Source organism: Poecilia formosa, unplaced genomic scaffold (genome assembly GCF_000485575.1).
Source record: "Poecilia formosa unplaced genomic scaffold, Poecilia_formosa-5.1.2 Scaffold79, whole genome shotgun sequence".
Classification (NCBI taxonomy): Eukaryota; Metazoa; Chordata; class Actinopteri; order Cyprinodontiformes; family Poeciliidae; genus Poecilia; species Poecilia formosa.
In genome coordinates this window covers 2,217,099-2,243,248 of record NW_006800018.1, presented here as the reverse complement: position 1 = coordinate 2,243,248, position 26,150 = coordinate 2,217,099, and the positions used below count along the sequence as shown (strand labels likewise).

At 47.8% G+C, this 26,150-nt stretch overlaps 4 protein-coding genes across 6 annotated transcripts; 3 read left to right on the top strand and 1 right to left on the bottom strand.

The window, feature by feature from the left end:
• Nucleotides 1–40: 40 nt before the first annotated feature.
• Nucleotides 41–3,127, bottom strand: pfdn1 (prefoldin subunit 1). Of its 2 annotated transcripts, none has more exons than XM_007556501.2 (4): nucleotides 2,809–3,127; nucleotides 618–784; nucleotides 463–547; nucleotides 41–166 (listed from the first exon to the last, which is right to left on the bottom strand). In XM_007556501.2, the coding sequence occupies exons 1-4, from the start codon at nucleotides 2,884–2,886 to the stop codon at nucleotides 86–88; spliced, it is 411 nt and encodes a 136-aa protein (XP_007556563.1). In that variant the 5' UTR covers nucleotides 2,887–3,127; the 3' UTR covers nucleotides 41–85. The 2 variants fall into 2 exon arrangements, with proteins under 2 accessions (XP_007556563.1, XP_007556562.1); XM_007556500.2 differs by having other exon boundaries at nucleotides 41–169; nucleotides 2,809–3,105.
• Nucleotides 3,128–4,490: 1,363 nt separating this feature from the next.
• Nucleotides 4,491–7,900, top strand: LOC103141066 (deoxycytidine kinase). The gene is made up of 8 exons (XM_007556498.2): nucleotides 4,491–4,765; nucleotides 5,916–6,034; nucleotides 6,381–6,464; nucleotides 6,551–6,660; nucleotides 6,848–6,995; nucleotides 7,186–7,301; nucleotides 7,376–7,475; nucleotides 7,575–7,900. Exons 1-8 carry the CDS (start codon nucleotides 4,654–4,656, stop codon nucleotides 7,599–7,601), a joined length of 816 nt encoding a protein of 271 aa, XP_007556560.1. The 5' UTR covers nucleotides 4,491–4,653; the 3' UTR covers nucleotides 7,602–7,900.
• A 2,302-nt stretch (nucleotides 7,901–10,202) lies between these two features.
• oatx (organic anion transporter X) lies at nucleotides 10,203–18,796 on the top strand. 2 transcript variants are annotated; one of them, XM_007556497.2, is made up of 16 exons: nucleotides 10,207–10,393; nucleotides 10,563–10,643; nucleotides 10,721–10,888; nucleotides 11,431–11,504; nucleotides 11,575–11,704; nucleotides 14,096–14,199; nucleotides 14,334–14,488; nucleotides 14,841–15,009; nucleotides 16,145–16,268; nucleotides 16,340–16,455; nucleotides 16,583–16,637; nucleotides 16,734–16,893; nucleotides 17,238–17,346; nucleotides 17,427–17,505; nucleotides 17,888–18,015; nucleotides 18,345–18,796. In XM_007556497.2, the coding sequence occupies exons 2-16, from the start codon at nucleotides 10,617–10,619 to the stop codon at nucleotides 18,493–18,495; spliced, it is 1,749 nt and encodes a 582-aa protein (XP_007556559.1). In that variant the 5' UTR covers nucleotides 10,207–10,393; nucleotides 10,563–10,616; the 3' UTR covers nucleotides 18,496–18,796. The 2 variants fall into 2 exon arrangements, with proteins under 2 accessions (XP_007556558.1, XP_007556559.1); XM_007556496.2 differs by having other exon boundaries at nucleotides 10,203–10,393; nucleotides 16,583–16,893.
• A 123-nt stretch (nucleotides 18,797–18,919) lies between these two features.
• pwwp2a (PWWP domain containing 2A) lies at nucleotides 18,920–24,678 on the top strand. Its single transcript, XM_007556495.2, has 2 exons — nucleotides 18,920–20,903; nucleotides 22,110–24,678. The coding sequence occupies exons 1-2, from the start codon at nucleotides 20,092–20,094 to the stop codon at nucleotides 23,710–23,712; spliced, it is 2,415 nt and encodes an 804-aa protein (XP_007556557.1). The 5' UTR covers nucleotides 18,920–20,091; the 3' UTR covers nucleotides 23,713–24,678.
• The last annotated feature ends 1,472 nt before the right edge of the window (nucleotides 24,679–26,150 follow it).

Here is a 26,150-nt window from a genome sequence, read left to right as displayed (position 1 = left end):
GCATGCTTTTGTGACATCATCAAACAGACGGGAAACAGGGCGGAGCTTAATGAGTTTATTATGAGTAGGAAGTGAGTCTGATTGGTCAGTGGGCTCGCCGGGACAGCAGCATCTCTCTGATGTTGTCCTCCGCTTCCTTGACACTGCGCTCCAGGTACACCTTCTTCTGCTGAACACACACAGGTCAGAGGTCAGAGCGGCCCATACAAACACAAACCAGGCTGAGTGTGATGATGTCATGGCTTTGGAAGAACCTGATAGGCTAACAGTAAATCCTCCAATTTCTTTCAGAACAAATGTTAAAAAGTGAGTTTCTGCTTTTTGAGTAAATGATAACGTCTGAGCCGCCTCGGGATGATGAAGGTCACAACTCAGTTCTGCAGAACCAGACCTGCCGCGCCAGCTGGACCTGCAGCAGAACCGTGTTGTGTTCAGGGCGTGCAGTAAATCTCAGCTCTTTACCTCCAGCTCTTTGATCTTGTCGTCGACCGTCTTCTGTTTGTCCGTCAGCAGGTCGTCGATCTCCTCCTTGGACTGCAGGACAAACCTGAAATGGCAGACAGTAACCAACTACCCCCTTTGCCAATGATGTCACGGCTCAGGGTGGAGCCACTCACATGCGGCCGACGCCCTCGTAGAGCCGTGTGTTGGCAGGCAGAGTGGAGATCTCGGCTTGCGTCAGCTTGGTGTGCTTCTGAACCCGACCGAGCTGCTCAATCTGCAGGTCGGCCAGCTTCACCTTCTGCTGCGTGTCGATCATCTTCACCTGCAGCTCCGAGAAGGCCTGCAACGACAGGAGGCATCACTCTGAGCTAAAAAAAACAACAAAAAAATAGCCCCAACAACAGGACGGGACACTGTGAGCTAAAAAACAGCCCCAACAACAGAAGGCGTCACTCTGAGATAAAAAACAGCCCCATGACAGGAGACGTCACTCCATCTGCAGCTTCAGGGCCTGCAGTGGAGTCTTTGCTCCAGTCATTGAGGGACATGTCCTTCAACCTATGGACGTGTCCCTGGTCCAACACATCTGAGTCTCCTGCTGAGTTCTGCTGTTGACCTCATTATTCTCATGTGTGTTGAAGCAGATGCCTAGAAGCTGCAGAAAACCTCCAGGCCTGGAGGACCTGGGGCCTCATGTATAAAGCGTGCGTATGCACAGAAAATGTGTGCTGCCATATTTTACGTACAAGTCGGCATGTATAAAAATGAACTTTGCGTCAAAGTTTACGTAAATATTTCTGTTTTTCCCTGGCGTGAAAATGTGCGGCAGCCACGCAAATTTTTTCTGTGGACAATAACAAACTACAAAACGTCAAAACTCACCTAAATACACTGAAATCTGACTACATTTAGTTATTTAGACCAAGAAGCATCAAACCTGATGTTTTTTTTTATTTGAATATGTTATAGTTTAAATGTAAACAATGAAACTGAACCGCATTTATCCTCAGGCAATAACACGCACACAAAATAAATAAGATAAAAATAAAAGGATGTGAAAACCCCACTCCAATGTAAATGGAACTTTTCCTCAGTTTTTGGCTCAAAGATGTAACGCATCAGTCTGTGCATCGAAGCGCATGAAATGCATCTATGGATGGGGTCATTTCATTCTCACTAAAAAAGAAAACAGGGTTGGATCAGCAGATTAACTCCAAACATGTTCTGGCGATGTTCTCCATCAGAGCACTTTGGCTCTGATGGAGAACATCGCCAATGGAAGGATTCAGAGGGAGTGTGTGTTCAGAGATCATATTGATCTGCCGGGAAATGTTGATGATGGTTTATACGCGTTTAGATTGACCAGACTGATCATCCTGGAGCTCTGAGCCAAACTTAAAGAAGTAGGCGTGCAGTCATCCTTCAGTCAGCCATGCCCGCTCTGTGAATGTGCCTTTATGGACAGAAAGCATCTCTATTCTGTAAATGTACAATTTATGCACATGATTCCACTATTTAGAATAAAGGTCCACATTCCCCATTCAAATGACTCTGACAGGCTGCCTGTCTTTAAATCCCGGCTGAACACTCTGCTATTCAAATAGGCATCTCTTTATTGTCTTTTTAAGTTGAATTTTCTTCCTTTAAAATGCTTTATTTTTGTGAGGGAACTTAAGTGCCCTAAAAGCATCTTTTAAATAAATCTATAATTATTTTTATTATAAATGCTTGCTACAAACAAGGACCGTAGCCATGGCTATAACTTCACGTGGTGGCAGACTTCCGGGTATTTAAACTAATTTACATATGTATTTATGGGAAGCGACAGGGCGGACCAGCAGCTGCGCTCTATTTCCCGCAAATTGGGATTTATAAAGGCAAAGTGCGCAGCGTGCGCACAGCTTTACACATCCGGATTTTTTTTTTGTGCGCCACACTTTCCAAAATTTGTCCGTACGCCAAGTTTGTTTTAGTGTGACAACTGAGCACTCTTTTATGCACTCTCAACTATGATTCAGAGAAGAGGCTCTCTGGGTTCTGACCTTAACAGAGCGGCTGCATCATGAGGAGAGCGGGGCGGAATCTCGCAAAGAAAAGCGATAATGATCATCATCATCGGTTCAGAAACAGAAGAGTTCTCCGGGTTCTAAGGAAGGTCCAAACCCGACTGCAGAGGAACCTGGAACCGCTCTAACAGAACCCCGAACCTTCCACACTTATCCATAAATGAGGTTCTGGTTCCGGCTAGCTAGATGCTGCAGGCTAATTGCTAGCTGTTAGCTTTCTGCATGGCCGGACCGGAAGCAGGTGAGCGCAGAGAGTACCACTTAGTACCAGACAGAACCAGAATCAGAACCTCGGTACCTTCTTCAGTTCCAGATCCACGGGAGCTGCCATCATGCGCCTCTTCTTCTTCTCGGCTAGCAGCGGCGTGGAGGACATCCGGGTGCGTCACTGCCCCCGGCGGTGAACGGAGAATGTTTTTCAAACAAACATTGAACAGATGGAAACAAAACCAAGGCAGATGGAAACAAAACCAAGGCAGACATGTCTGAACACAAAACATGAACCGGATCATAAAGTTCAGAGTGGAAAGAAATGAGAACATAATGCACGAATAATAAAACATTTAGATCCATCAAAGGTTTTCAACCATTCTGATTCACTCTTTAAACTGCTTTTATAAAATTTGGTTTAGATTTAAACAATGAAAAATTACCTGTTAAAATATTAATTAGAAAATGTTCTTGTTTATTGAAAATATAATGAATAAATATTCAAAATAAAAACACCATATGTAATGATTACTCAGACTGAGGCCATACAATGTGAAACAGTTGTATGGATTACAGTTGTAATCCATTTAAATGGATATAATCCATTTAGATGGATTAAATCTCATTTTCAGCTGTCGACCTTTAACCTTCATCAGGTGGATCCGTGGGACCCAGATTCAGGATCGTCCTCTGGGTTTTTATGGTGGAGGAAACACACACACTAACCAGTATGTGGTGCCATATCGTTGCTTGCAACATCAATGAACCATGATCCTCAGTGGAATAACAGTCACATTGAGAAGAAGAAAATGTGTTTTTATGGAGGACTGGGCTGAAATAAGTTCAGGAAGATTTTAATGACAATATGGAGCTGAGAGTTCAAAGGAAGTAAAACAAATGATCTGGTCACTTGTCTATTGTTAAGGATAGGGGGTTGTTCTTTGCTAAAGGGGGCAGATAAGTTCTGGGTTGGGCAAGGACCTAGATAGTCTCCAGGATCAAGGACATCCCCTGCTGTTATATGGCACTGTGGAAGTCTATAGGAGAGCAGCTTGATCAATCTCATGATAAGATCATGCAAACACGTGATCTCATCATCTAAAGAACAAAAGGGGGTGAGGAGCACATCATAAAATTTTCCATTAGTCCCCAGTTTTTAACATTATTTTATCTGAATTCCAGTTATATTTGAAATCTCTGAAATATATTGAAACATATGAAACACGCATGTTAATCCTAAAACGTTTATCTCCTTGTTGTAGTTCTCCGTAGTATTTTTATTATTATTTTTTAAATCAGCTATTCTTTTGCAGTCCCATGAGTCCGCCTCTGCAATGTCCTTTATAGAGCTACACTATTGTGATTTGGAATAATTATACTTGTTTTGATAAAGTTAAAAAATAGAAGAAGAAAAAGAAGATTTGATTGTTTGATTTTTAACAAAACATTTATTTATACAATAATTTAACAAGACACAATTAAATACATGATGAGGACATACTTACAGCATACATACTTATAAATAAATAAATAAATAAATATTTACATAAGCAGCTTAATATATAGTAGCTGTCTCTGATTACAAATGGTGCACAAAACACTCTTAAAACCCCACAGTTGTAAAAAACCCTTAAAGTCCCCGGTGGCTCTGTGAAAGAAGTATTATTAAATTCCCTCTGAATATCATTGTAGACCACACTCCAGTCCGGTAGGTGGCGGTAAATGCACCTTAAGTTAGTTGTCATCCGCCAATAAAACACATAGGAAAATGAAGCCCCGCCCCGGAAGCAGAATGCTGTGAGCGCGGAATTTAACCTGTGAAGCGAGTCGCGCGGTTTTTCACAGTTTCAGCGCGCGCGCGCTCAGAGAAAGACCAGCTGGACAGATAAACATCCGCAGCCTGAAGAAATCCTCCCGTGATTACCGGTCAGACATGGCGACTCCTCCGAAGCGGCTCCGCGGAGCTCCGACCGGTTCCCCGCTCTCCGGCTCCCCGCTCTCCGGCTCCCGCAGACACAGGAAGATCTCCATCGAGGGAAACATTGGTGAGTTCCACCTCAGAAGCTCTGGACTCAAGAACAGAACCTGAGTCAACCAGAACCCGTCCGACCCGCCAGAACCGAAGCAGGTGGTTCTGCTTCGGTTCTGGCAGAACCACCAGCGGATCGAGGGTCCGGGCCGGACTGCGACAAAAAGGCGGCCCGGGCGTTTTGGACCGTTTTGGACCAGACAGGCCCACCAAATATAAAGCCTCCATATTTATGATTTTTAAACTTCTTTATTTTTGAAACATTGAGAAAATTACAAGAGCTTGATTGTAGCCTAAAAGTCACAGTTCCAGTCTGTGATAAATTTCAGAATTCCTTCTCTAACATTTTCATTTACAAAATAAATGGGAAGCATAAAAATAAAGACATTTCTTTTATATACATGTACCATCTCTTATTAATCAATCCCACATTGTTGCGTTGTTTGGACACCCATTGAGCCCAGAGGACGGTGAACTGGTTCAGCTGGACTTGGACTGAGAATCTTCTGATCCGTTTCATTAATGTTCTTCTGCAGCGTCTGCTCACAACTTCTTCAGGCTTAAGATTTGATCAAAAAATATTTTGTAATGTCAGGTAGAGGTTCTGTGTTATCCAGAATAAAGGTGGTAGTTTTAAAAGTTAAGACTTTATTGATCCCTAGAGGGGGGGAGTTGGTTTGTCCCAGCTTAGCACACAATAAAACATAAAATAAATAAAGTTATAAGAATAAACATACAACAATAACAAATAACAATGAGCAGTGATGGTCTTAAGGACACACATATTGCTCAGTACATTACTAAATGTATATTCAACATTTAAAACACTCTAGAGACTATGAATTATAAGGATCTTTGACCTCTCTGGATGTTTGACAGATAAAAATGTCCAAGATAAAACGGCAAAGTTAGGAGGGACGATGGCGTGTTTACGAAGAAGAGAAATGGTAGTCCGTTTTCCACTAAGCATCACATTGCACTTCATCACATCTCACTACATCACTCCCTGTGGCCGGCAGCTGAACTGTCGGCTGGATTCTTGTTTTTCGGTTTGTCGGGTTCAGTAGGAGAGGAGCTGATTGATGGGTCCTGGTTTAGTCAGTGGCTGCTGATCAGCTGATGAATCATTGCTGATCAAGTGCGTGTGTGTGTGTATGTGTGCGCAGCTGCAGGTAAATCCACCTTCGTCCGCCTCCTCCAGGCGTCTTCCTCAGACTGGGAGGTGATCCCAGAACCGATCGGGAAGTGGTGCAACGTTCAGAGCGACGGCGACGATGTCTACCAGGTGAGCAGCTGAGGCAGCCAATCAGAGGCTGTTCCAAAGTGGGAGGAGCTTCCTTTTGTAGATCTGTAGAGACCAGAATGGACTCTTTTGTGATGTTTGCTTCATTTCATGTTGGTGGTTCTGGAGAGAAGTTATGAAGAAAGTTAAACGTTCATAAATTCATTAATGGGTTCAAGGATCAAACAATATGAAGCAGCAGGAAAAAACTGCAGCTGAAAAATAGAAAGTTATGTTGACATTTTGGTATTTTGAAGACTAATATGAAAGTTGAGCTTCTTCAGACTCAAGGATGAAAGTTTCTCCAAACTGATCAGCAAGACAACCTGACCTCTGTCCATGCACCTAGGAGCTGAGCTCCTCCCAGAAGAGTGGAGGGAACCTCCTGCAGATGCTGTACGACAAGCCAAGCCGCTGGGCCTACACCTTCCAAGTAAGTGCAGCAGACTCCGCCCCCTGAGGCTGCGCTGCGCCTCACCTGTGTTTCACCTGTGTCTCATCTACTTCTCGCCTGTGCAGAGCTACGCCTGCCTCAGCAGAGTCCGGTCTCAGCTTCAGCCTCCATCAGCCAAGCTGCAGCAGGCAGAGAACCCGGTTCAGTTCTACGAACGCTCTGTCTACTCAGACAGGTACTGACCAGAACCAGAACCTGATCTGGATTTTCTAGACAAATCAAACTGTTAAGTTTCTGTGGCTGAGTGAAAGGTCATCGTCACGGCAACACCTGGCAGGTTCTGTCAGGGTTCTGGTTCAGCTCGAGATTCTGACTGAAACCCAACAGAACCGTTTCCCTCTCCACCTCTCCACCTGTCTCAGGTACGTCTTTGCGTCCAACCTGTTTGAGAGCGGCAACCTGCTGGACACGGAGTGGAGCGTCTACCAGGACTGGCACACCTGGTTGCTGAACCAGTTTGAACCTGATATCGCCTTGGACGCCATCATCTACCTGAGAGCCCCTCCGCAGGTAAACGACCTCTTCCTAACCCCCCCCGCCAGGTGACCGTCCTGGTTCTGAGAGCAACACCGGGTCAGTTGCCTGGCTGGGTCTGAATAACTGATATAAACAGAGCAGCTCTTCAGAAGGCAGTGCCTTCAGGGTCCTCTGTGTGTGTGAACCTGCTGGCGGTGCTTTCAAGGTCCTCTGTGTGTTGCAGCGCTGCATGCAGCGGTTGCTGCACCGCGGCCGGCAGGAGGAGCAGGGGATCCCTCTGGAGTATCTGGAGCAGCTGCACTTCAAACACGAGGCGTGGCTCTACGACAGGAACCTCAGGTAACTGAGCATGCTCAGACGGCTGCTGCTGCGTTCAGGGTCAGTGAGATAAAATATTTTTTCTGTGTGTGCAGGCTGGACTTTGAGTACCTCAATGAGCTTCCTGTTCTGGTTCTGGACGTGAACGAAGACTTTCAGAACGATCGGATCAAACAAGAAGACATTGTTGATAAGGTGCTTTTATACTGAAAGTCTGATGGAGCTTTTATTCTGAAAGTCGAACACAGCTTTTATTCTGAAAGTCTGCTCGCATGACATTCATTTGTCCTGCAGGTCAGGGAGTTTCTCAGCACGCTATGAAGCTTCTCCAATCACCTCACAGAATGTCAACAGCAAGGCAGCTGATTGGACAGCAGCTCGTTATGATGTCCCCCCTATTGCGACTTTGTAAAATTTTGTTTGTTTTTTTTTTTTAGTGTGCTTGCTTGTGTGTGTGTGTGTGTGTGTGTGTGTGTGTGTGAGAGAGAGAATGTGTATTTATGCTTCAGGATTTTTTTTATGGCTCTCAAACACTGGAAATGTTCCTGTTTCCTACACACTGAGGTGACAGTGAACACATCACTTCCTAGATTCTGTAAATAAATGAAATTGGACCCAAACTGCTCTGAGTCTGTTATTGGTTCTGGTTCTTGATGGAAACGGCCCGGTTCTGCGCCGTTCTGAATCCGGCTCTGAATAAGATGCTGATAGATCTTAAAAATCTGAACTTTTTTTGCCTTTTATGTTTATTTAACCTGTATTTTCTGGTTGTCATGGAGGCATGAAGCTCTCCAGTCAGCGTTCCGATAATGGATCTGAATGTTTCAACAGTTCCAGACATTGCCGCTCAGAAATCGCTGAACCGAGTCTGATCTGGTTCCGGTCAGGTGGGTGGACCAGTAATCAGTAATGGACATCTGTCCAGAGTGGGTCCATCAGTTCTGGTCCTGTGCTGTAATCTAAAGCATCAACAAATTACCGTTGCTAAGGAAACCGGGTGAGACTGCTCCCCCTAATCCCCTGACCAGACCTGGATTTAAACTTTCACCAGTACTGGGTTAAAAATCCACAAAAAACTGAGTCATCCTGACTCACTGAGTCTGACCAGAACCCAGACAGAGCAGAGTCGTCCTCTGCTGCTGCACCCAGAGGCAACAGCAGAGGACACTCCAACAGCAGAGGAACACAAACTGGTCCCTTTATGGGGCCCAGACCTCCAGCTCTCTGAAGAGGTGTGTGGCCCACTCTGACTCCGTCAGGAAGTCCTTAATCCAGCAGCAGGTGGAGAAGGGACTTACCAGATCTTCCAGTTAGTACACCAGTCAGTCAGGAAGGGTGGTACTGGAAGCAGATCTGAAGTGGACCGAGTTGAGCTCCAAGTGGAACTCATCATGGAGGACAGAGGGAACCGCATCTCCAGCTGACCTGCTACAATCTGGTATCACAGATGTGACTGAACCAGTTTCAGAACATTTCCTCACCAATGAGGTGAGAGCCCCCATCACCTGTCAGGAAGGTGATGGGGGATTTTACAGGAATGTGAATTATTGTGAACATGAGCCAGGAACAGACTAAAGATCTAAAGACCCAGCCATCAGGAACACCGTCAGATCCAGAAATGCCACCAGGTCCAAGAACGCCATCAGGTCCAGAAATGCCATGAAGTCCAGGACCACCGTCAGGTCCTGCTGCCTTTCTGGGTTGACGGACTGCAGTGAGCGTCTCGCCTCACATTGCATCGCCTTGAGGATAGAGCTGCTTCCTTGCACTACATAGGCTGAGGGAGTGAGAGTGTAGGATGGACGCAGTCTGACGTTACATTTGTCATGGTTCAGCTTAGGAAAGGTTTGGTGGAATGTAAAGGTGAAAGGTCTTCTGTATAGCAATGAAGATTGAGGTCGAAGGGAGATGCTTCCAAGAGGGAGAAGGTAGAGGATGACCAGAAGAGCACCGAGCCCTGGGGGATGCCTTTAGGCCGGAGCAGTAGAGGAAGAACTACTGTTGAGGTATGACCTAACCCAGGTTGGAGCAGAGCGGAGGTCACCTGTTGGTTCATCAGGTTCCCTAAGCTGGACTTCATCCTACTGCCCGGTCCCTGGGTGTCTGTGATCTTTATGAATAGAAAACATTTATATTCTTGTGATCCTCTCATGCGTCTCTGGACAGGTCATCAGTTCATTACGGAGACAGACAGGACGAACAACCACACACACACACAAACACGCTTGAGGTGTGTGGGAGGAAGCTGGAGTACCCAGAGAGAATCCACCATGCAAACTGAGACCCGGCCCAGGTCTCAGAATCAAACCCAGGATCTTCTGGCTGCAAGGCAGCAATGCTACCATGAACTGATCATATTCTCTAAATTTTACTTTGTTTTTTCTTTTTTCTGTTATGTTTTGTAAGGAGATCCTGTGAGTCTAGAAAGATGTCTTTTTTAGTTTTTGGACTTTACTGGTACTCATGAGGGGAACATTGTGTGTATTTATGTATTTGTGGGCGGAGCCAGGGCGGTCCTCGCAGCACCTGCAGCTCTGCTTCATGCAGATCAGGATGAATGGAGGAACGCAATGCGACCTCATGCGGGTTCATGCTTCAGGATTCCCGCCATGCTTTGTGAGGGAAGCATGAAAACTCAAACTGTCAACTCTTACTCATGAGGCCCACGCTGAGCCTCCAGCAGCTTCATCATGTCTCCTCTTCTGCCTCCTGATTGGCTGAGCGGCTCTATGTGACAAACTATGTGACCGACCACAGATGCTGCGAGGCTCGGCCGACCTGCTGGGATGTTTGTTGTCTGGGACTCAGCTGGACCAAGAGGAGCCCAGCGAGGAGCCGGGTCAGTGAAACAGACGGAGGTGGGGGGGTGGGACAGAGTTGGGACACGGTGTTCTGGACCGACCAGGGTCAGAGCAGCAGGTGGACTGGTGAAGCTAGCCATAGGGTCAAAGGTTAACCTTCTGGACACTCATTGATTCGAGGCTGTTGGCATCAACCAGAGTGGCTCAGTGCTGGACTCAGTCCTGTTTCCTCATCCAATCATTAACCTCCTGCAGTTGTCCTCTGCTGCTCCACTCAGCTCCGTCCTCCAGTCCTCCAGCAGCCTGCAGACGGTAAGTACAGCCAGAAAATCCTCTTTTCTTTTTCTGTAATCCTTCAGGAATTTCCCCAGACTGTTCAGATCTTTCTTTTGGGTCCCGGGGAGACGGGGTTTTGGACGGTCTGGGATGCTAGCGGGTAGGTTTTGGGTGGTTGATGAGTTTTACTGTGACGGACCTGCAGTTCGGACCCTGACGTGTCCTGGCCGCTCCTGACTGTCCCCATTGCATTGCTGGGATGGGCTTCACCGACCTGCTGGACCAGGTGAGTCCGCTCTCTTCCTCTGCGGCACTCCTATCACCTGATGAGTAACTTTCCTCTTCTCTGGCTGCCATGATGAGGTGGGTGGCTTTGGCAGGTACCAGTGGATCCATGTGATCCTAATCAGTTTACCTGGTCTGATGACGGCGAGTCAGAACCTGCTCAACAACTTCGTCTCAGGAATCCCGGTCCACCACTGCAAACCAGCCACCAATCAGACTCTGCATGACCTGGGGCGCATCTACCAGGTAACTGTTTCTCCTCCAGGTTCTGGAAGAGCCGCTCAGCCAATCAGGAGGCAGCAGAGGATACATGATGAAGCTGCTGGAGGCTCAGCGTGGGCCTCATCCATAAGAGTTCACAGTTTGAGTTTTCATGCTTTCCTCACAAGGCATGGGAGGAATCCTGAAACATTCAGCTGCATGAACCCACATGTCTTTCCAGGCTCACAGGGTCACCTTACAAAACATAACAGAAAAATAAAAAATAAATTATCAATTCAAGTGAAAATGTTTCTTCAAACTCAGCAGAGAATCCTCCGGAATGGTCGGGAGATCAATTATTGCTTCATATGTTTTTGTATATCAGGCTAAATGAGCTCCAGTTTCATTATCGTTAACTGAAAAAGTTTGTGTGGCTGCTGCGCATTTCCACAGCAGGAAAAGTTTGCTCGTGTTTACGCAATATTCTCGTTTTTACATGCATGAAACGTCGCAGTATTAATGAGTGACTGAGAGCTGATGCAGTCTGATTGGCTGTTCTAATGCGGGGCTCTGATTGGCTGCTTCAGGTGGACGAGCAGCAGCTCCTGAAGGTCTTCATCCCTCCAGATCCTTCAGGAAATAGACTCGACCGCTGCAGGAGGTAAACTGGTTTCTGCCCTTTGTTCTCCTTTGTGGTGACATCTCTGACATCACTTCCTGTCCTAACTTAGGTATGTGGAGCCTCAGTGGCAGATGTTGAGCCTGAACATGTCTCTGAACGCCAGCGAGCTGCAGACCGAAGGATGCGTGGATGGATGGATCTTCGACCAATCAGAGTTCTCAGCCACCACCGTCTCCGAGGTAACAGCTGTGATTGGCTGATGGAAAGCAGGAGATGATTGGTTTGGTTTCAGCCTCTGGCGTCTGAATGACAACATTAATAACAACATTAACAGCATTAATAACATTACTAACTGAAATAATAGCATTAATAACATTGCTAATAGTATTAATAATAGCATTACATTCAAATTCAAGAACTTTATTAGTCCCAAAGTGAAATTAAAAGTTGTTGTAGATCGTAATGGCTGTTGGCAGGACAGATCTCCTGTAGCAGTCTGTGTTACAGCGAATCTCAGCGAAGAAGCCTCTGACTGAAGACACTCTGATGAAGAGGATGTTCAGGGTTGGCCAGAATTTACTTGGTTTTATGAAAAATCCTTCTTTGCATCGTCATCTATTCAGGTCCCTGGTTCAGGTTCCCATGGTGCTCTCACCAACAGACTGATGTTAGATTCAAACCTTGAAGGATCTTGTCTTCCTCCAGTCGCTCTGTTCTTCTTCTAGAGAACCGCATCTCCAATCTGTCCAGATGAACACAAGTTTTTATATTCCTAAGCCATTCCTCTGGGTCTCTTACCAGTAGAACCTGAACTCCTCACCAGGGAGTCTCCATCCTAGCCAGATGCTGATTCACCTCAACTGGCTCCTCTCAGTGTGAAGGAGCAGTGGCTCTACTCTGAGCCCTTACTGGATGACTGAGCGTTTCTCTCTAAGGGAAAGTCCAGACACCCTGCAAAGAAAACTCATATCAGCTGCTTGTATCCGTGACGTTTTCCTTTTCGTTCATGACCCACGACTGCCTCACACTTGGCTGCGAACCGCTCCAGTGAAAGCTGTAGATCATGAATAGCCAATAGATATTGGCTTATCTATTGATAAGCCAATAGAATGACATCATTCGCAAAAAGCAGAGATGGGATCCTAAGGCCACCAAAGCAGATCTCCTCCACACCTTGGCTGATCTGGAAATCTGTCCATGAAAATAATGAACAGAATCGGTGACAAAGGGCAGCCTTGGCAGAGTCTCACTCTCACCGGAAACGAGCCCAACTTACTGCTGGCAATGCAGACCAGACTCTGACACCGGTCATACAGGGACCTAACAGCCCATATCAAAGGGCCCACAGGGCTCCCCAAGGGACGAGGGGTCGAACACCTTCTCCAAGACCACAATACACATGTGGACTGGTTGGGCAAACTCCCATGCAACCTCCAGGATCCTGTTGAGGGTCCTAGATCTAGTCCAGGGCCCTGCTACCAGGAAGCTTTTTAACCACCTTGGCGTCCCCAGAGATTGGAGAGCCCGACTGAGAGTCCCCAGTCTCCACTTCCTCAATGGAAGGCATGTTGGTGGGATTGCGGAGGTCTTTTAAGTATTCTGCCCACTGGCCCACAGCGTCACGAGTTGAGGTCAGCATAGCAGCACACCATCCCCACTATAAACAGTGTTGGTGCCGTACTGCTTCCCCCTCATGAGATGCTGGATGGTGGGGTAGAATCGCCTTGAAGCTATGCAGAAGTCTTTCTCCAGGGTCTCTTTGAACTCTTTCCACTCCCGAGTTTTTGCCTCAGCAACCATCCCTTGGACTGCCGGTACCCATCAGCTGCTTCTAGGGTCCCGCAGGCCAAAAAGGCCCGATAGGACTCCTTCTTCAGCCTGACAGCATCTCTCACCGAAGGTGTCCACCAGCGGGTTGGAGGGTTGCTGTTGCGATAGGCACTGGCAACCTTGTGGCCACAGCTCTGATAAGTTGCCTCAACAATGGAGGCGTGAAAGTTCCCTGGAGGGGCACTCTCCAGTAGCCCTTCCAAGGACTCCAAAAAGGGAGGATAATTTGAACTGCTGTTCGGTGCATAAGCACAAACAAATTTCAGGGGTTCCTGAAATGTGCTTGTCTGCTTCATATTAAGGGTGACGTTTTAAGCAGAACCTGACTAGCTCACATACTTCATGGACTCCATCGTCTATCAGAGGTAGGTGGAGGAGAATCTGAGACCATCTGTCAAAATATTACAATTGAAGCCAAACTGGATCCTGCAGCATGACAATAACTCCATCCTCCTAACAGGAAGTTGACGCCTCCTTTTCAACTCCTCCGGGATTTCTGGCTTCAGCTGTGGTATTATTTCAGCTTTTACTCCAGAAAGGCAAGAATGAAAGTTTGAAAAAGAAAAAAATGTCAATGAAAGTTCAAAGCTACTCCAACATGCTGCCACTCTGAGTGGCCCAACTCTTATTAATAACATTAATACCAACATTAGAAACAGTTTTAATAACCACAGTAACATTAATGACCAAATTTATAACAACATTAATCTCATTAATTCACTTTACGATAATAAATTGCTTCATGTTTCAGAGCTTCTAATGCACCATCCTGACGTTATCTCTAAACCTGTCTGTCTCAGTGGGACCTGGTGTGCTCTCTGCGTCCTCTGAAGCAGATGATCCAGACCATCTATATGGGTGGCGTTTTAACTGGAGCCATTGTGTTTGGTGGCCTGTCGGACAGGTGAGACTCACCTGGTCAGAGTTTCACCTGACCCATCAGGACTGTGGGAACCATCAGACATGTTCTATATAAGTCTGAATTCATGTCATTTCTACCAGCCATGGGTATTTCTTAACACACTGTGTGTCTCTCAGGTTTGGCAGGAAGTCTGTCCTTATATGGTCATATCTACAGCTGGCTGTGCTTGGCTGTAGCTCCGCCCTCTCTCCATCATACACCGCCTATTGCATCTTCAGGTTTCTGAGCGGGATGGCCTTGTCTGGAATCATCCTCAACGGAGTCTCACTCAGTACACATTTACCTGTTTGCATGTCTGACTGGTTACCTGCTTGTTTGTCTGTTCAATAGTTTAGATGTAGAGCTTAGAGGTGTAACAGCATTTTTCCCCATTAGGGGGTGTCAAAATGTTTTATGTGAAAACTTTTTCTGAAGAGCTCTTCTTCTTCTCCTTCGTTGAGAAAATTAAACCTAATTTTCAGTCATTTCTGTACTGCCCCCCTTTTAAATGTTAGATTATTGTCTAACATTTATTCTAATTATTGTCAGAAATGTGAACATTCTTTGTTTACTGTTGGATAAAACAGAACAGCTGCGATATCTGTGCTCACCTACTGACCGTCTTCCTTCCTGTGTCTCCTCAGAGGTGGAGTGGATCCCAACCAAAACACGGACAGTAGTGGGGACTCTCACCTCCTTCTTCTTCACATTTGGTCAGATGATCTTGGCAGGCCTTGCCTATTGGCTGAGAGACTGGAGGAAGCTCCAACTGGTCGTCTGTGCGCCTCAGTTCCTGTTCTTCACCTACAGCTGGTCAGTGAAGCCCTGGTACAGTGGATCCCCGGATTCAGGGGGGTTAGGAACCACAGGCGCCCGCCAACTGCTAAAATCTGTAAATACTCGAGACCACGTCTGAAAATGCTTCTAGCTACTTCTCTTAATAGTTCGTACACCAAATATACCTTCGTACTAGGGATGGAGTCGAGACAGGTTCTTCCTACACCAGAACGGGGAAAAACAGGCCGAGACCCAGACCACTCTGGAGCGCTCACCCCCGCTCTAATACAGATGCTAACATCAACAGTCTCCCTTATGGTCGCTCTGGGGGGAACCACCAATCAACGCCGAAGAAAATGAAAGCCGCTCCTGGATTTGCTGCTCTGGATAGGACAGTTAGAGTATTTTAGATGTGATATATTCAGAAATCTCCAAATAATTTTAAGTTCTGAATTGGTGGGGCAAGGAGGGAGGTCCACTTTACCTTTTCCCAATTGGTTATGGTTTTTTCTTTTGTTTGTTCGGTTGTTTGATTTTTTTTGTTTTGTTTGTTTTTTTGGAATTTTCTTTTTTAAAGGCTTGGGATTTTTTTTCATTGTTAGGGGAAGGTTTGTTTTTTTTTTTTGGTTTTTTTTTTTTGAGGGCAAAAGGTTTGGAGGCCCGTTTTCCTTGACGCCGTTCGGGGGAGGGGCCTTGATTGCGTTCCCTTCCCTTGTTTTCTTGTTCTTGGCAGGGATAGGCCCCCCCCATTTTTTTTTTTTTTTTTTGCCGGTTGGCTCCCAACCCCATTCTTTACCCCCCCTTCTTGACTTTTCCTTGGCTTTTTGGGGGGGGGGCTTTTTTGGCAGGAAAGAGAACTGATAAGGATTTCAAGAGAAACTTCTAATTCTTCTTTGTCAGTTAATCATGGGTTCAAGGTCAAACTACATTCCACACATGTCAGTCCTTTAAGACAATTCGCATTTTACACAAGATGTCTTCAGGTCTTTTATACTGTCACAGCTGCAGAAACATCTAGGCATTATCTGGAAACTTCTTTAATGGAAAAACACATCTTGCAGAAATACAAAAACACAACAGATATAATTAGTAAATAAATGGTAAAAAGTATCATCATTTCCATCAAAGATGAAATAAGGCTAAAAACTAAATTTTCTGTTACATTGATCAGGTGGTATGCAGAGTCGGCTCGTTGGCTGGTGCTGAACCGTCGGTCGGAGGAAGCCTTAAAGGGTCTCCACAGAGTCGCTCGGATCAATCGGAGACCAGAGGTCATCAACAAACTGACCTTAGAGGTAACCTCTGACTACATGTACAGGTGTACTCTGACCAATGAAGACCTGACTTTGGCACCATGTGAATACAGGTACTTCACTCTCACATGAGTAAAGAGATTGAGTCGAGCCACTCATCGTTTACAGCCTTCGATCTGCTGAAGACCAGAAGAATAAGACGCATCTCCATCTGTCTGACAGCCGTCTGGTGAGACATTCACCTGTTTTAACCAGTTTCACCTGTTTCTAGCCTTCATGTTGCTGTTCCTGTTGGGGTTAGGTGCTCATGGTGAATCTCTACCTGTGCAGGTGTTTACTTGTGTACCTGTCTGCAGGTTCTCCACCAGTTTTGCTTACTATGGTTTGGCGATGGACCTGCAGAAGTTCGGGGTGAGTTCTCTGATTTCTGCTCACCTGTCTGTCCTCTCACCTGTCTTCCTTGTTTCTGGAGTGAACTGCATTCTGATTGGCTGTGGGCCGTTCCAGGTAAGTATTTACCTGATGCAGATCATCTTTGGAGCCGTAGATATTCCTGCAAAGTTCTTGGCTCTGGGCATGCTCAGTTACCTGGGGAGGCGGGTCACCCAGGTGTCATGCCTCTTCCTGTCAGCTATCATCATCTTTGCCAACATCTTTGTCCCCACAGGTATGGAGGTTCTGGTTCTGATTCTGATATAACCCTAAATCCAGCCCTGAAACTCACCCTGATTCCAGATCTGATCTCTACCCCATCTTTATTGGGTTTCCAGAACTATCTCCAGTTCTGGTTCTGATCCTGACTCCATCTCTAATCTTTGTTCAGATTATGTGTTAAATTCTAACTCGACTCACTGTGTGGTACTGATTCTGACCCAGGCTAAATCACTGGTTCTGATCTGGATCTAATCTCTAATCTGTGATTCTAACACTGATCATTCTGTGATGTGTGTTTCTGGTTTTAACCCGGTCTGTTATCCTGATCTGGTTCTGGTTCTGGTCTCTGTCCTGCAGACATGCAGAGCCTCAGAACCACCCTAGCCTGTCTGGGTAAAGCCTTCACATCGGCCTCCTTCACCACTGTCTACCTGTACACCGGAGAGCTCTATCCCACTGTCATCAGGTGGGTCCAACAGGCCCGGTTCCATCCTCATCAGAACCTCTGACCGGCTCACTTGAACATGTCATGTGCTGTACTTCCAGGCAGACGGGAATGGGCTTCGTCTCCACAATGGCGAGGATTGGCAGCATGGCGGCGCCTGCAGTTCTGATCCTGGACGAGGTGAGCCCGACTGGAACCAGAACCAAAATCAGAACCTTCTGGTACATTTTATGGCTAAATAGCAGCTGGTCCACTTGGACACGGAAGTATTTATTCAGCCTTGGTTCAACAGATTCAATTGAGATGATCTCTACCCCATCTTTATTGGGTTTCCAGAACTATCTCCAGTTCTGGTTTTGATCCTGACTCCATCTCTAAGGTTCAGTTTTGGCAATCATAGTCCAGTTGTTAGGAAACTAACATCTGGTATTGATTAATTATTGATAATAAAGGTTCAATTAGAGCGAGGCTAATGTTAGATTTTTGGACCTCCCTGATTAAACATACAGTATCACATCATCACCCTAGCAACTGACCACAGAGCTGTTCTTCACATTGCCAGGTGTTTCCTGCACTACCCAGTATGGTCTATGGGGGCGCTGCAGTGCTGGCCAGCGGTTTTGCCTGCTTCCTGCCGGAGACGCTCAACAAGCCGCTGCCTGACACCATCAAGGATGTGGAGGAAAACAGGTGAGCTGTCTGCTGCGACTTCAGTGTTCTGACCCGAATCCTAAAACAGAGAGCTGCACCTCAACCGGTTCTGATGAAACGACGCAAACATCATAAACAGAACAACTCAAATACTGCTGAGGTAGGTCCCACTGCAGAATCCTGCAGTGGGATCCTGAGGTTGGAACCGGTATTTGGACCCTGTGATCGTGGTTCCTTCTTCCAGGTTCTGGGAGGTTCTGATGGACCGCATCCAGAGCGCTGCTCCTCCATAACCCTGGAGCTCACTGATTAGTTCTATCCTCTTATAAATAACCTGATTGGAATCGTTAATTATTCTGTGTGTTAAGGTCTGAAGGAAGCTGTGGCTCCCACCTGAAAGAGGGCGTGGCTCTGAAAGAGGGCGTGGTTTCTCCTGATGACTGGGACGTGGTCACAAAGGAAGGCGTGGCTTTAAAAGGACTGAATGAGAAAGAAGGGAGTGGCCTCAGTGCTCTCTAACTAATCACAGGATGCTACATCACAGTACCTGGACCCATCACAGTGTCTGGACCAATCACAGCAGGCCAATTAGACATATGGACAATTTTAACAGTAAAATTTAATCTATAATCAATAAGCAGGTGATTGTTTAGAGATGAGAAGAACATGAGCTGACCAGATGATGAATGACGTTTAATGTCTAGAGTTGAGATATGAATAAATTGACTGAAGACACTGATTATTGATCACTGGTTATTGATTACTGATTATTGTCCGAAGCACTTATTGGCTGCCGTCAATAAACATATTGATAAACTGAGTCTGATCTGTTTCTTTTCTCAGTCATTATAATAATAATAATTATTATTTATAATAATAATAAAATAATAATAGTTATTATTATTTTATTATTATTATTATTGTAATGTCCATTACATCTTGAGATATCAAAAGGGTACGTTGTGACACTGAAAGGCATCAGAAGAATTAATAAATCTGTTTTTTCATCAGGTTCTGGTCCATGTGAACAGAACTGTCCACTTACTGTCTAAGATTAGAATAAAGACTTTAGACCCTAAGCTTTGTTTTAAACTGAGCTGCAGTGACCCGGTTCAGGTTCTGTTCAGTCATCATCTGTGTTTTGATCCATTCAGGATTCATTCCCTTACAGTTAGCTGGTTGATGGCCCAGCTGGAATTGATATTGAGTGGTGTGGGAGGAGCTTGCTTTCTCAAACAAATTCCCTATCTACCTAGAGCCAGTTTCCAATAGCAATTCACCCCGAGAGACAAACAAACTCGTCTCTCGACGATGTACAAGAGTGCCAAAACGCATCAAACAGACTGAAATTAATCCTGGTAACTTCACGTTACATCAAGTTCAGGTTATGATGGTGAGTAAACCAGACATTTACTGGCTTAAACAAGTGGCAGTAGAAAGAAGTAACTCCCATAAAACAGGAATAAAACCTCCTTCAGGACCAGAACCTGGATTAGCGCAAGCAAACATCTTCTACAACCAAAGCTTTGAGAAGTCAGATGCTGTCAGAGAAAACATTGACTTTCTATAGGGAGAAGCAATACATGAGTGACTCCTTCATAGTTGAGAAACAGTGAAGCAGATAAACTGTGAGACTGGAAGAACATATCCGGATGGAGAACAGAGAATATGTGGATAGTGGCAGCAGTGAAGGAGGAGTCACAACATCTTATCTGCTCAGATGAATCCAGCCTGATTGCATCAACAACAATTAATAAAGTGGAACATTTTAATATACGGATGAGATGTAGGTTTAAGATCAGCCTGGAGTTCTTTATTCAGTTACTTAATCACATCAGTCATGTGATCCTGCTGCTGGATCCTAACGGGTCTTCCCGCCGGAGATCCGGTGGGTTTCATAGAGAGAAGCTCCGACCACAGGATGCGCCGCCTGTTTCACCCGCTGACAAACGATGCGAAGCCATAGAGTCTCGGTGAATCAGCCAATCACAGATGGCGCTCTGCCCCGCTGTTATTAACTGACAGGACATCGGACCAATCAGAGCAGCTCTAGGCGAGAGGCCGCGGAGCAGGAGGGCGGGGCTTCATCGCCACTCAGTAGATCAACGGAACAAAATGGCGGCCGTGGCTGCGGAGCCAGGAGCTGCGGTTCCGACCACAACACGGTCCGAGAGTCCGCCGGAACCCGGACCGTACTGCCCCGCACATCACGAGATTCCGGCGGAACCCACCGACGGCCCAGAATCAGGACCAGGCGGGAACCCAGACAACGGAGAATCCAGGGAGAGCCGCCATGTTGGTCCGGAGCAGAACCCCGGGGCGGGACCGGTTTTACCCGCGACAGACAGAACCACAGAGGGTCAGCTGGACCGGAGCGGGACCACAGAGGATGTGTTGAACCGGAGCGGCGTCCACCCGGACCAAACCGCGACCACAGGCCTTTCGAACCTCCCGGTGGACTGCAGCGGTTCTGAGAGGGTCTTTCCCGGACTGCCGAACTCAGACAGTACCAGTACCTATCAAACCATTCCCCTGGACCCGCAACCCCCCGCAGTTTTTCTGCACTCGGTTCCGGACCCCGCTCCGGTCTCTGAGGCCGGTCTATCTCTGGCCGAACCGGCAGAACCTACCGAGACCACGGAACTGGACCGGTGCTACACGATTCTGGAGCAGGAGGAGTTGGTACCTGGACCTGCGGAGGATTCAGTTTTGGATGAGAACTCAGAACCTGCCAACGGGTTCTGTAAGAGCTCATCGGGACCGAAGCACGAGGATAGCTCTGGGTCGGAACCGAGTTCTGTGCTGGACCTGAGTCCTGGTACCGAGGTCCGAGTTAGCCTGGAGCACGTGATCGATGACGCGCTGGTGGTGTCGTTCCGGCTGGGGGAGCAGGTCTTCTCTGGGGTTCTGATGGACGTGTCCAAAAGGTACTGATCACACCCACAACACCCACAGCAGGTTTCGTATTGTTGTGACCAGAACCCAACAGGGTCAGAACAGAACTTCTGATGCTATGTGGGTTTAGGATCAGTGGTCAGAACCGACCCGGTTAGTGGTTGGTCTTGAAAAGTTCTGATGGTTTCTGACTGGTTCCATCCATTCGTATGTGGAGGACCTTCTTCTCTGGTGTTTTTCCAGTAGCTGAGCCAGTGTCGGGTTCTCCACATCATCTCCAAGTTGTTGTCTCTGCATGAGGATCTCCTCTGATAGAGCTGGTTCTGAGAGAACCGGATCGCCAGCATTGTTTTGGTTCTGGTTTCTATATGGGTTTAAAGGTCCAGAACCTTTGTCAATTGTCCTCAGAGCTTACAAACAGAACTAACATGGTGTCCTGCTGAGTTTTGGGTCATGTTTGATGTTCTTGTGCACCAGAGGCAGAACCTCCACAGCAGGGGTCTCCCAGTCCAGTCCTCAAGGGCTACCATCCTGCAACTTCTATATGCATCTCTGCTCCAAAATGTCTGAATTCCCTCAGCAGCGTTCATTCAGCTCTGCAATAGGCTGGGAACAAGCAGGTTATTTGATCCAGGTGTGTTTGAGCAGAGATGCATCTAAAAGTTGTATTTTGTAGCCCTTGTGGACTAGACTGGGAGACCCCTGATTGACAGAACCTCTACAGACCTTGGTCTCAGTAACAGCTCAGCCAGCTTGGTCTCCAGAGAGAGACTGGTTAAGGTCGGCTATCTATGGGTCAGAAAAGTTAGGTAGGTAGTTTATTGATCATGAAGGAAATTATCTGGCCCATTCGTACAGACAATAAAATTAAAGAGCCACTAGATACAAATGAACTATTAAAAAATAAATGATGATGCCAGCTTTGGCTCTGATGGCTCTGGTTGGTTCTAGTTGGGTTCCTCTCATCCAGCGCTGCAGGAATACTCGTTGGGTTAGGGTTTTGACCCTTCCAGACCAGCTGATGACTCAGCAGGTTTTGGTTCAAAAGTTCTGGACCAAAAACAACAATCGGATTGGAAGAGAGCTGAGTCACAACCATTCAGACTCTTCAAAGCTTGGTGTTGCTTTCTCGGTTGTCATAGGGTTTTGACCCGGTTCTGATCCAGTCGATTCTATTGATCAGATGTTCTGGTACCAGCTGTTGTTCTGGTTCTAACAGTACTGCCCTGTCTCTGCAGGTTCGGACCTTTCGGGATTCCTGTCACTGTGTTTCCCAGACGAGACAACCGCTGCCGTCCCGCGGCGTCTCTGCAGACAGCTGCCACTAGCGACGGGCCGCATACTGAGCTGGATGAGGCAGCTGCCCCCCAGCCCTGCGGCCCCAAGCCACCGCCGCTGTTCCAGGAGGGGGCGCCGTACCCACCGCCTCTGTTCATCAGGGACACCTACCAGCAGGCCTTACCTCAGCCGCCGCCTCGCAAGATCAAGAGGCCGAAGCGGCGCTACCGCAGCGAGGAGCCCACCTCCATCATGAACGCCATCAAGCTCCGCCCCCGCCAGGTGCTCTGTGATAAGTGCAAAGGTGTGGTGGCGTCAGGCGGCCACCGGGAGGCGCGACGGGGGGAGGAGGCGACACGGCGGCGTCGACCAGCGGACGCTCCCATGTCCTCGGAGTTGAAGCGTCTGAAGATGGACGACAAGTCGGGGCGCAGTGCCGACAAGCGGTCGTCAGGGTTACCAGGGCCGCAGTCCTCGCGGCGCGTCCTGAGAGGCGTGGTCTCCTCCTCTTCCTCGACGGCGGCATCCGGCCGGATGCGACTGCAGCTGAACTCTAAGAAGGTTTTGACTCCGGCGCCAGACCGGCCCGACGCCCGCAAGGTCCTCCAGAAGTTGGCTCCACACCGCCGGCCCAAAGACCAGAACCAGGACCGTGGCAAGGCGGTGACCCGGGCTGCGGCACTGCAGAACCACGGCCAGAAGGTCCACTTCACTCGCCGCTTGCAGAACCCGGGCGGTGCCGCCGTCCCTGCGCCGCTGCCACCCAGAATGCGCCTCAAACCTCAAAGGTATCGTACCGACGACCCAGCGCCGAGCTCTGCCTCTGAGGCGTCGCCCCGACCTGCCGCAAGCCCCACCCCCTCGCCGCCAGCTCCTCCCACCCCGCCCCCGGCCGTTGTCGCCATAGAAACGAGTGACGGAGAGGCGCAGGAAGGAGCTGGCTGGCAGGAGGCGGAGCCTCCCCTGCCGTCCTCCTGCTCCCTAGACTCCTCCCACTCAGAGTGCAGCTCCACAGAGACCTTTGACCTCCCGCCCCCTGGGGATCCGCCCTCCTCTTCTTCTGCCCCTCCCCCAGCCCCTCCCTCCTCTTTCGTCCCTCTGTGCACCCCGCTGGCGGGCGAGGACGAGGAGGACGGCGACCTGAAGCGCCGCAGGAAGTCGTCCACGTCCTCCTCCTCCTCGTCTTCGTCCTCGTCGTCCGTCTTCTCCAAGTCCGTGTCCAAGTGTCTGCTGCCGGATGGCCGCACCGTGTGCGTCGGTGACATCGTCTGGGCCAAGATCTACGGCTTCCCCTGGTGGCCGGCACGCGTGCTGGGCATCACGGTGGCGCGCCGCGGCGACACGGGGCTGGCGGTGCGGCAGGAGGCGCGGGTCTCCTGGTTCGGCTCGCCCACCACTTCCTTCCTGCCGCTGGCGCAGCTCTCGCCCTTCCTCGAGACGTTCCAGTCGCGCTTCGACAAGAAGAGGAAGGGGCCGTACCGCCGCGCCATCGCCGAAGCCGCTAGCGCCGCCAAGCAGCTGACACCCGAGGTCCGCGCGCTGCTCACTCAGTTCGAGACGTAGCATAGGCCCCGCCCCTATTACACTTGGCCCGCCCCTTACGTTCACTGGGAGGAGCCAACCCAGACTAATAAAGACTGTTTCCTGTGTGGAGAGGAGGGGAGGAGCCTCAGATGGCAGGGGGCGGTGCTTAATCTACCACCTGGTCAGGTGGCAGCATTTCAGCTCGCTGATGTCATCATTTATCAGGAGATTCAAAGCGATGATTGGCTCACCAGGCTGACATCATGATGACATCACTCCTACCTGACCTGTTGTAAACACTAATCTCTCATCAGGCTTCATAATGGTGAGGTCATCGATCAAAATGGCTCACAGTTTTATTTTTGTATCTTTTGATGACGCTCTGGCGCCCCCTTCAGGTCCTACTGGGGCTTGAAATGCTGACACACTGACATCACTTCCTGTCGAGTTTGACTGAAATTATTTGTACTTTATTTTGAAGTTCTGTTTAGACGTTTAACTGTGAAATTGAGTGTGGTCCAAACTGAGGCTGGGGGTCCAGAACATGGTCGGGAGTCACACACTCCAGTCCCTAGTGTGCTTACATCATCGCAGCTGCGTTTGATTGGCTCCAACAGTCAGTTCACTTCATTGGTAAACTGGGTCCCTTTAAACTGGATCTCAACTGGTTCCCAGTAAGGTGGGTTCCAGTAAACAGGAAGTAGTTTTAGCCAATCAGATTGTCCGATGTAGCTCTTGGATCCTCCTGGTTTATGTTCAGAGACGTTTTGTTTTGACGTCTCACTCGTTCTGTGTTTGGAGCCCTGAGCCTGAGTTCATGGACCGGGGACATGTGGGACAGGTAGGACACACTGACTGTTAGCCAGACGAGGATGATGAAGGTGGATCTTCTCTCTGCTGTGACTGTCGGACTCTTTTTACCGTCTGTTTGCAGATCAGAGACTCTGACCAGTGTACATGTCTTTCTGTTTGAATCTGTTAATAAACTGTCCAACTGCTCTTTAACCATGGTGGGCGTCATCATTTCCGCGGGCGCCATTACTTCCGTGGGCGCCATTACGTTCCCCTCTGTTTGACTGCCGGTGCCTTGCTCATGGGCACGCCTCAGACTTTCTCACCTGCAAACAGATGTTGGGTAAACTGGTCTGCAGAGCGGCTTCAGAGTGAGAGAGTCCCAGCAGGCACTGGCTGAATCAGTCTGTAGAAAGTATTCATGCCTCTTCCATATACTTCTGAGGGTTTCAGATCATCAACTCATGTTAGCATCAGAGAACCTGAGAAATTAGCAGGTTTTCTGTGTGGAAAAGTATTCACACCCTGAATGCAGTAACTGGTCCCATCAAGTGTTTCCAATGGGAACGAGTTTCCCATTGGAAACTGGGTGAACTCTGAGCCCTGCTCTTCTGGAGGCTTTAATTCAGACACGAGGGTTTTCCAGCTGGAGGAACTTGTTGGGAGTCAGGCTGCAGCGTCTCTGGTTAAATACCAGGCTTTTACTAGGCCACCCCATATAAATATGTCATAGTTAGCTCTGTCTGTAGATTCCTGATGTCCCTCAGCTGATCCGCTGTAGATGTTCCAGACCTGCAACTCCTAGACATGTCCCTGGTCCAATTTTCCTGTGTCTTATTTATTATGTCAGTTCCAGCAACAGACGTTCCTCAGCGATGTAGCAGTTAGCACTTAGTTTAACTGTTAGAGGTTAGTTGTTAGTAGTTAGCTGTTATTGTTTAGCTGTTTGAGGTTAGCTGTTAGCTGTTATTGTTTAGCTGTTTGTGGTTAGATGTTAGCTGTTATTGCTTAGCTGTGAGAGGTTAGCTGTTAGCGGTTAGGGGTTTTTCATGTTCTCTGGAGGTTTTGCATGTCAGAGCTGCTTCTGGAACTCTGGTGGCCTACTTCCTGTTGTCAGGCAGGTTCTGTGACCTCTGGGTTGCGGAGGTCAGGCTGGTTAACTGAACCTCAGGCCCAGGTTGGTTTTGAGCTTTTTCCTTCAGGGATGAAATCACGATTTAAAAACTTTTAGCTTTTATTCAGGTTGCTTTTGTCTGAGATGAGTTGATGATCTGAAACAGCAGCGAAGCTCACACCTGTGTCAGTGGGCGCAATTTATTGTGTGACCTGAGCACAGGGTGGAGAGCAGCTTTACCTGCGGGAAGCACCTGGTTCAGACCGAGCCAGTAATAAATGAATTGATGATGTGGATAAAGTGTAAACAGCCTTTCTGTGTCTCTGCAGCGCACCGCTGAAGAGCTGCTGACGCTGGAGGCCGGCTTCACGCAGGGGGCGGGGTCTGAACACACATGGACATCAATAATCAATATTTAAGGCAGAGTTTATATTTATGAAGAAAAATCAATGTATTGATCTTACTGCTGTGTTTCCATGGATACTAGGTTCAGGTTATAGGTTCTTGCGTCCTTCAATCAGAAATTGATCAGTTTGATCAATCAACCAGTGAATCAACTCAGCTCGGCCCG

Excerpts from the sequence above, each read along its gene's own strand:
- pwwp2a (XM_007556495.2), top strand. The coding sequence starts at position 20,092 with ATGGCGGCCGTGGCTGCGGAGCCAGGAGCTGCGGTTCCGACCACAACA. Across the intron at positions 20,904-22,109 it reads CTGATGGACGTGTCCAAAAG|GTTCGGACCTTTCGGGATTC; the intron begins GTACTGATCACA and ends CTGTCTCTGCAG.
- pfdn1 (XM_007556500.2), bottom strand. The coding sequence starts at position 2,886 with ATGTCCTCCACGCCGCTGCTAGCCGAGAAGAAGAAGAGGCGCATGATG. Across the intron at positions 785-2,808 it reads TGGATCTGGAACTGAAGAAG|GCCTTCTCGGAGCTGCAGGT; the intron begins GTACCGAGGTTC and ends CTGTCGTTGCAG. Across the intron at positions 548-617 it reads TACGAGGGCGTCGGCCGCAT|GTTTGTCCTGCAGTCCAAGG; the intron begins GTGAGTGGCTCC and ends CTGCCATTTCAG.
- LOC103141066 (XM_007556498.2), top strand. The coding sequence starts at position 4,654 with ATGGCGACTCCTCCGAAGCGGCTCCGCGGAGCTCCGACCGGTTCCCCG. Across the intron at positions 4,766-5,915 it reads CTCCATCGAGGGAAACATTG|CTGCAGGTAAATCCACCTTC; the intron begins GTGAGTTCCACC and ends ATGTGTGCGCAG. Across the intron at positions 6,996-7,185 it reads ACCTGAGAGCCCCTCCGCAG|CGCTGCATGCAGCGGTTGCT; the intron begins GTAAACGACCTC and ends TGTGTGTTGCAG.
- oatx (XM_007556496.2), top strand. The coding sequence starts at position 10,617 with ATGGGCTTCACCGACCTGCTGGACCAG. Across the intron at positions 10,644-10,720 it reads TCACCGACCTGCTGGACCAG|GTGGGTGGCTTTGGCAGGTA; the intron begins GTGAGTCCGCTC and ends TGCCATGATGAG. Across the intron at positions 17,347-17,426 it reads CTCTATCCCACTGTCATCAG|GCAGACGGGAATGGGCTTCG; the intron begins GTGGGTCCAACA and ends CTGTACTTCCAG.